The sequence below is a fragment of the Nicotiana attenuata genome, chromosome 6 (genome assembly GCF_001879085.1).
Source record: "Nicotiana attenuata strain UT chromosome 6, NIATTr2, whole genome shotgun sequence".
Lineage (NCBI taxonomy): Eukaryota > Viridiplantae > Streptophyta > Magnoliopsida > Solanales > Solanaceae > Nicotiana > Nicotiana attenuata.
In genome coordinates this window covers 3,695,205-3,703,996 of record NC_031994.1, presented here as the reverse complement: position 1 = coordinate 3,703,996, position 8,792 = coordinate 3,695,205, and the positions used below count along the sequence as shown (strand labels likewise).

The window sequence follows — 8,792 nt, the reverse complement described above, 5'->3', positions numbered from 1 at the left end:
GAATGGAAAATCTGAAGGGATTTCATTCATTAAAACACTTGCACAGTTACAATGCAGTTAGGAATTAACCCTTCTTTGAGAAACTAATCTAAAGAAAAAAGAAAAGAGAAACTAAAAACAGAAGGAAAAAAAAGATAGAAGAGGAGTCATTGAAGGTTATGAGAGTTCTGGTAAATCTTCAGTAATAACTATTTGAGTCCCTTAATTCACTTTCTCTATGATTACTTCCTGAGAAAAAGAGAAATGAACAAAATGTTAGTAGATGAAAAATGGTGTTGTAAAGTAAAATGTTGACTTTGCAGTACCAGAATCACATGGAAGATGGCTCACCAAAATCCCTAGGTGTCTTGCACTTATAACATTCTGCTCTGCTTGCATAGTTGTGCACACCACATCCTAATCTGTCGAACAAGAAGGCGATTATATCGGTGAAAATCCCAAGGATAGTATGTCAGTAGTAAAAAAAGGAGAGTTCCGGCAGGTTAACAGTCAACGTAAAACTAGTCAATCTTGTGATGAATCCCCATACGACAATGTTTTCTAGGATTCCTAGTCTTGTCGGAGATTTATATTCCAGTAGAAAATATAGTGAGAACTTCAAAATTTTATTTTGTATAATATTTGTCGGAAATGAGTTTAAATGCAGCGATATGATTAGTGCAGATTCATATGGCCGACGCCACCTTACCCCCGATTGAGGCATAGGTGTTGTTGTTATTGTTGTAATATTGGATGGAGATGAGCTTAAATGGAGCGATATGAACATTTAGGATACATATATTTAAGGCTATCTTGCTCGGGATTGAGACATAGTTGTTGTTATAAATATGAAAGCAAATGAGAACTAACCTGCTGCAAATCCAATCACCACTCTTCCAACCAGGAATGGCACTTGCATCATATCCATAACCTGTTGATGCCATCATTCCAATACCATAATAATCGCTTTTTAAGGCACCACATCTATAGCAGTTTGTTCGACTCGCATAGTTGTGAGAACCACAGTTCATGGCACTGCAATACCAGTCTCCGGCTAAGACTTCTGTTTTGTTTAGTCCATACATGGCAACATCAGCCTGCGTTGCATATTTAGGGCAGCTGCATCGTTGGCATGCATCCCTTTTCTTGAAATTTATGTGTTGGCATGCAGCACACATCCAATCTCCACTGCTCATTTTATGTCTAACTGAAAGTGAACATGAAAATATGATGAGAACAAATTTGCATATGAGAAGCAAAATAGGCCATTTTAAGAAGCATGAAAAAACAACCGAGAAATCTTATTATTGTTTATCCATCTTTGAGGCCTCATTCTATGAAATAGTGTCTATATGCTAGAACTGCATTGCTTACACATGAACAATTATTTCATTCCAGGAAGAAATTTCGCAGCACATTAATCTTGTATTGAAGGGCCTAACTTTTTGAAAAACTTTTTTTTTGTGCAGAAGCTGGAAGAAGAGGAAATTTAGTTCCAATTTGAGATAATGAAATGAAATGCGAAAGGAAAGTAAATCATCGATGCCTCACCTTGTGAAGAACTGAGCTTCTCAACGAGACGTTAACTTGAAGCTCAAGAAATTGTTTGCTGTAAGTGGTAATTTTGATGAATGGTTTGTGGAGGTATATATAGTTGGAAGACCTCACTATTGGGGCCCAAAGTTTTCTTTTTGATCTGTTTTGTGACTTCAAACGGTTTCCTTAAATGAGATTCCAGAAGATAGCACAAATTTTCCAAAAAAGAATTGGATAAGCCTCCTACTTTCCTTCCTTCTTGACTGTAGAGGTATGGCTCTCTAAAGTTATCAGCTGTCATATTCATGCATGTGAAGCATTTAAATTCTTGCAGATATCCAGTAATGCCCCTCCTTACCCGTTCGATGGTCCATTATTCTACTCAAAATATTATTCTTTTGTTCTGTATCCATTTCTAGCAGGTGTTATGAGGGAAGATGTCATGTGAAAAAGGGGAGTTGTTTACTTCACCGCGTGCTCTTGCTAAGATCGATGGACCCTTGAGATGATTTGGATTCGCACGCTGCAGCTGCCTAACACGAAGGCTAATGTCGTTAAAGTGGAAAATGGTCCAGGTTCTAAAGGGGCAAAAACTGTAACAATTTACCACCAAGGAACCAATTCCCTCATAATTCAAGTCCTATTATTCTATTCTTGTGTTATATTCTTCTTAATAATTCAAAAGTGAACTAAAGTGGACTTCTTTTCATCTCCTGTTTAGTCATGCATGTGTTGGAAATCAGAGCACTCTAGATATTATCAGACCAGTCCATAGTTTCACCAAATATATTGCTAAGAATGTTAACAGCTTTTATCGGTACAGAAAGGTGATACATGAATTCGGAACAACACATGAGATTTGCATTATTCCTGACACTATTGAATATATCAATTTTAAGAGAAATACCTCTTTCTTCACAGGTACCTGAGACAATGTATTAAGGTATACGTTCACATGACATTTACCATTGTTTTTCATCAATTCTCTGAAGATTCTGAATGTGATGCATGGCACAAGATTTGAACTTTATGAATTTGAAGCCCTGTAATTGTTTATATGATAAGTGAAAAGGTTAACCATCTTTGGCAATAATCAGAAAAGGAAAAGGATTGTAAGGTTATACTATAACTTTTGCTTGGTTCAAAAGCCATAAAAGGAGAATGCTAATATCTGAACTCCCATACTAAAGGGACAGTTTATTATGCATTGGTAAGAGTTTTCAAGCAAAGATCCAGTTATTAGCGGCAAGAAATGAGTGAATATTACACAATCTATGGTCATTGATGAGTCATAGAAAAAAATCCAGGCCTCTCATACAAACACATAATATGGTGTTCATATTTGAGCAAATCAAGATTAATCCGAGATTGACAATGAGTTGAAGTCGCTTGACCAGTTATTGGGACCGCGAATGCTGACATGGCAACCGTAGCTGATTCCACCTAAGCACTGAAGCTCGCGTGTTGACATAGGATTTGATAAGGAGGAATCCTAATCACCATTTTTAATCAGACAAGATGAATATTCTGGATAAGAAAACCTCAGCCAAAGTTCCATCCTTTATTCTATATATGTGACCATTCTATAAAGGGGGCCAATCCTCTCAATAATACTTGCCAGAATCTACATATCCTAACGGTAATGATAAAAATAGCCGTTGCTTTTGAATATTGCATACCTATTGTGCTGTCAGAACTTATCTATAAAAGTGAGTTATCTGAAAAAGGAAACAACTCATCCAATATTAACGACATTGATGAATTGTGACCATAAAATCAAGAAGAATGATTGTATAGATGTGTTCATTATAGCCAAAAGAATGCACAGATTGTATAGATGTGTTCATTTATGCTCTCTATATCCTATCAGAATAAAGGGTTCTAAATAAGATCACTAGTAGTGGCAAAACAAGAAGTGCCACACCGATGACTTGTCTTTCTTGTCAATCTTCAGCATCCAAATAACCGTGTAGGGACGCGTTATTTGGATATTTATGGTCATTATGTTTAATGATTGGATTGCTCAATGTAAGAAGCATCTCATAAAAGTAGGTCAATTATTGATTTTCAAGCAATGCAGCGACGAGTAGCCACAGCTGCAGAAGTATCAGAGAGCAGGAGCTTTTCTCCTTTGACTTCTTAACAGATGCTCCACAATCTTGGTTATAGGTGGCAAGAAAGTAGCTAGTAATTCTAATCTTAATTACTACTAATTACTGCAGTTGCCTCATTTATCTCAAACTCAAGCCAGATATCTCTCCCACATGCCTTTCTATCATCTATGTAGCTTACTTTATAGTTTCTACATCAGAACATGAAGCAAAATATCAGTTAAAATCAAGTTTTTAGCATGCAACAGTGCTCCTTTTGCAAAGGCTTTTGTGGTTTTCTTCATCCTATGTTGCTTGGACTCATCAAAAATGTCTCCGGGTGCGTGTCCGTTCCTCCAAAAGTAGTGCATTATTGGAGAATCTAACACGGGGGCGAAAGCAATTTTGGAGAGTCTGTGCAACATAGCTTTCATCTGCATATTAAGACTTGATGACTTCATCTGTTGATTGATAAATTAAGAATCTTTAGAACACATATGAGTGGTGCAGGGTTGCGAACAAAGAAGAAGTTAGTTCCGTAAATACTCTAACAATGTGAGTGGCGCATGTTGAATCTCCGGAATTGACCCGCGAATCGTGATAATGGGCCACATGGAACTTAGTTCGAGGGGAGATCTGTGGATCGTGGTGATGGGCCACATGGAACCACTACTAGAATTCCGCAAAAAAGCGACCAAAAAATAGCGACCAAAGTTGGTCTGAAGAGAAAAGCGACCAAAGTTGGTCGCCAAAATAGCAAAAATAATAAAATAAATAAATGAAACAAATTAGCGACCAAGGTTGGTCGCAATTTGGTCGCTAAATTAGTCAAAATGTTGACTGGACTGGTCAGACTTGCTTGGTCAAAGGTTTACCGAGATTAGCGACCAATGTTGGTCGTTAAAGTGGGTCCCACCTTCAAAATTTTAATAATTATATTATTATTTTTCAAAAATATAAAATTTAAATATATATAATTTAAACATGGTGACCAACGTTGGTCGCTAAATAAAGGGTAGGCAGATAGCGATCAAGTTTGGTTGCTAAAGTGGGACTCAGTTATAAATTTTAAAATAATTATATTTTTAATTTAAATATTATATAAAATATAAATAAATCTGATTTAAATTTTGCGACCAACTTTGGTCGCTAAATTAATTTCATGTATAATTAGCGACCAAAGATGGTCTCCATTAAGGTCAACAATGGTCAAAATTAAAAATCACTTTTGTATTTACTATCTAAATAATATAAATGTAAGCCGTTAATATATATAATTACTTTACGTTGTACTATGCAGTAAGTATTAAAAGTGTATTAGGTAATATTATATCGAAATATGCTTATATATATATATTATATATATATATATATATATATATATAGAGAGAGAGAGAGAGAGAGAGAGAGAGAAACATTTTAGCTTTAATTCTTTTGATTAGCATTTCCATACTTTTGTCAGTCAAATCATTGTTGAATCCGAAGAATATATCACCAATATCCCATTAAGGCTTGTACGGATCAGACTTGGAAGAAAGTTGAGAACAAAACTTCCTAGTTTTATGGGAACTCCATGACCAATGGAAAATATTCCATCACCATCACCCTTGTCACTCTCAATTAAACTTCTTTTCTTCTTGAAAAATGAAGTAGAGAATTCCTCTATAATCTTTCTTTTATCTACTTAGGAAATATTGAAATTCCTGCCTATACCATCACTAGTTGAAACACATGCCATTGCAGTCTCAACATCATTGTCGCTAACGAGAACAACAATTGATCAAAAGACACACCCTGTCAGCTATTGTATCCAAGTTATTCTCTGTATCCAAGTTCATCCCGAGTAATAGTACCACGAGGATAATCACCAAAGCACCGGACAGCTTTATGATGCCAATGAAGCAAGATGAGCTATTCAATGAAACTCGTATTGTAAAGAAGAAGAAAGAGACTGATTTAGAAAGGTGGGTCGAGGGTCGAGCCTCGACTATACATGTAAGTTTTTTACTTTTCATTAAGTATTTTGATTTACTTTTATATAAATTTTGAAATATTAATTCAGTATAATTTTTCTTATAGGTTCGCTTCACAGCTGATGTGGGGGAATTCATACGCAGTCAACCACCTAACGAGTCGGCCGAGGCAATCCAACTTTCGAACGAGGATGCTAAAAGAACACTCCTTGAGTACTTTATATACTTTGAACTAGACAATAGAACTAGTTTTCGAATGAGCTTGTAATAAACGTTAACTTAGTTTTGTTAGCTTAATGTTTTAGTTCTATTGGTCTTTATATTTTGTTGCTTTTTAGTGTTGTTGTTGGCATAAAATGCCTGTTTAGGATATTTGGTATAAGCTGGCAGGTGGTGTAGCAGCCAAAACAGGCAGTTTCTGCCAAAAATATACCAAAAAAAGCGACCAACTTTGGTCTCCAGTTGGTCGCTTTTCACTTAAAAAAAAATAATTTTCTGGGCAATAGCGACCACTCTTGGTCGCTATTGTATTTTAAAAAAATAATTTCTGGTAATTTGGCGACCAACGTTGGTCGCTTATAGTTAAAAAAAAAAATTCTTGCCATTGACGACCAATTTTGGCTGCAAATTAAATAAAAAATTATAAAAATTATTAATATAGCGACCAAAGTTGGTCGCTTGATATGATTAACAATAAATAAAAATAAAACGTTATTTACATCTGGAGACCAACTTTTTTTTTGGTAGAAATAAAAATTTTATTTAATCATCCCAAAAATACAGTTACAATTTCAAGTCCCCTATCTTTCCTGAGTCCTGCCTACACTTTGTTCTATACAGTTACATTTTCATTATACAAGAGACCTATTTTTGCTATCTGTATAACTGTTCTATCCAGTATAGGTTGTCGTTGTTTTCCTTCTTCTTCATTGTCTCCATGCATCTGTGTTTGCAAGCAAGTTGAATATGTTTTAACAGCACTTGTGGTCGAGGTACTCTTTTCCTCCATAATGCTTCATTCCTAGCTTTCCATATGTAGTATATAACTGCTGCCAAAGCTGCTTTTGTGAATGATCTTCCTGCTTTACCTTTTGCAATTCTGGCCATCCTTCTCCTTATTCCTGTTACCTCAGTGTTTTGTATGTTCATCCCCAGCCATTGCAATACTTCAGTCAAGTACATTCTAGAGTATGTGCAATAAAAAAAAGGTGGTCAATGGATTCTGGTTTTCCTTCACATAGCATGCATTCATTGTCTTCGGTGATGTTCAGCTTCATTGTTTTCTCCTTTGTTAACAATCTCTTTCTCATCACTAGCCAGTTAATAAAACTGTGTTTAGGAACATTCATTCTATTCCAGACTTCTCTGCACCAAGGCCATTGCTCTAGCTTTCCTCTTCTCCAGTTGTTGCCCTTTTTGATTGTGTATTTCCCTATCCTTGATTGCCATCCATTTTCTATGTAGCCATTACCATATACATCCCTGATTGCACAAATTTTCCTCCAGTACCAGCAACTATCTGCAGGGGGTCTATGTTGCCACCAGTCTTCTCCCTTTAAGTATATATGGTTGATCCATTTCACCCATAAGGTTTCTTCCTTGTTAGCAATGTTCCATACATATTTGGCCACTGCAGCTTCATTCCATGTGATACATTCCCTTATACCCAGTCCCCCTTCCTTCTTTGGCCTGCAGACAAGGTCCCAAGCCACAAGTGGTACCTTTGTTGATACACTCTTCCCTGCCCATAAGTAGTTTCTGCATCTGGATGTGATATCTCTAAGCACTTTCTTAGGAATGAAAATTGATGCCCAGTATGAGTGTATATTAATCAGCACAGAATTGATTAATTGCACTCTTCCTGCATATGATAGACACCTTGATCCCCATGAGTGAATTCTTGCTCCACCAACAATTCACAATCACTTGCCTTTAATTTCCTTGCAGCTATAGGAACTCCTATGTATCTGAATGGCATAACCCCTTCCTTGTCTGGAGACCAACTTTGGTCGCCAAATTTATAATATTAAAATATTTGAGCGATCAAAGTTGGTCGCTATATGCTTTGCCCGGAAAATTTGGTCCTTTTACCACTTTGGTCCCTAAGGTAAAGGGACCAGCTTAATATCGACCAGGCGTGTTTGGTCGCTTTTTTGGTCCCTTTTTGGCCAATAAGCGACCAACTTTGGTCGCTTTTTGGCCAATAAGCGACCAACTTTGGTCGTTTTTTTCCGGATTTCTAGTAGTGAACTTAGTTCAAGAGGGAGATCGTTGGGTGTGTGAACAAAGTGTAACATTGGTAGCTGAAAAGATTGGGGACCTAGCTACATATAAGGCGTATGAATCTCTTAATGGTGTGAGCCCTTTTAAAAGAACCGTGCGGGCTTGGCCCAAAGCGGAGAATATCACACCACGTTAAGAGTATCCACATTTGTGTGAGCGTACAGAGCCAACTTCCATAATGGTCAGTTTATACATAGTGCACTTAAGGAACATTCATTTTTGGGACAATGTATTGAGCATAGGTTGTACAAACCAGCACCACCATCCCTTACTCTCACACATACAAAAGAAATTTCTTTTCATTTTCCTCTTAAGGCAAAAGAGCGACGATTTCTTTTGTTTTTTCCTCCCAAAAATGGCTTGAAATGCAAATGGGACAAAATGGATAGCGAGAATCATATACTCAATCTCAACTAGTTTGAATTTGAGATGCATTTCTTGTTGTTTAAAGGAAAGTTGCGAAGACTCACCTAAGCCACATACGCCACAGTCGACAACACTAGATCTTGGATTTAGAGTCAATAGGTCGAGTTGTTTATATATGTGATTTCTTTTAATTTTTCGTACATATATAAGGTTTGAGCCTACTCTAACATTGTCTTCCATAGTGATTGTGAGGCTACATAATATTATTCATTGGACCACCCCTACAAAAGCAGTTGTTGAAACTTGAAAGACAGAAACAATGCAAAATCTGAAGGGATTCATTCATTGAACACTTTCCACAGTTACAATATAATGCAGTTAGAATTAGAAACCCTTCCATGAAAAACTACAAGGACATGCTACAAAAAACAGTTAAACAAAGGAAGAAAAGAAAAACTAAAAGGAAAATAAGAAGGATCACTGAAGGTTATGACTTCTGGTACTTCAGTAATAACTTAATGTCGCCTCGTCCCTCAATATAAATTGCTTTCTCTCAGTTCACCTC

At 36.5% G+C, this 8,792-nt stretch overlaps 1 protein-coding gene across 2 annotated transcripts; it reads right to left on the bottom strand.

Annotated features, from left to right (window-relative positions):
• On the bottom strand, nt 1-1,633 carry LOC109226507 (zinc finger Ran-binding domain-containing protein 2-like). 2 transcript variants are annotated; one of them, XM_019391285.1, is made up of 4 exons: nt 1,531-1,633; nt 850-1,186; nt 306-401; nt 1-228 (listed from the first exon to the last, which is right to left on the bottom strand). In XM_019391285.1, exons 2-3 carry the CDS (start codon nt 1,173-1,175, stop codon nt 311-313), a joined length of 417 nt encoding a protein of 138 aa, XP_019246830.1. In that variant the 5' UTR covers nt 1,176-1,186; nt 1,531-1,633; the 3' UTR covers nt 1-228; nt 306-310. The 2 variants fall into 2 exon arrangements, with proteins under 2 accessions (XP_019246830.1, XP_019246829.1); XM_019391284.1 differs by having other exon boundaries at nt 331-401; nt 1,531-1,632.

Coding starts and splice junctions, on each gene's coding strand:
- LOC109226507 (XM_019391284.1), bottom strand. CDS start 1,175: ATGAGCAGTGGAGATTGGATGTGTGCTGCATGCCAACACATAAATTTC. Junction 402..849: donor GGTGATTGGATTTGCAGCAG/GTTAGTTCTCAT, acceptor CTTGTTCGACAG/ATTAGGATGTGGTGTGCACA. Junction 229..330: donor CAAGACACCTAGGGATTTTG/GTGAGCCATCTT, acceptor TCTTTTTCTCAG/GAAGTAATCATAGAGAAAGT.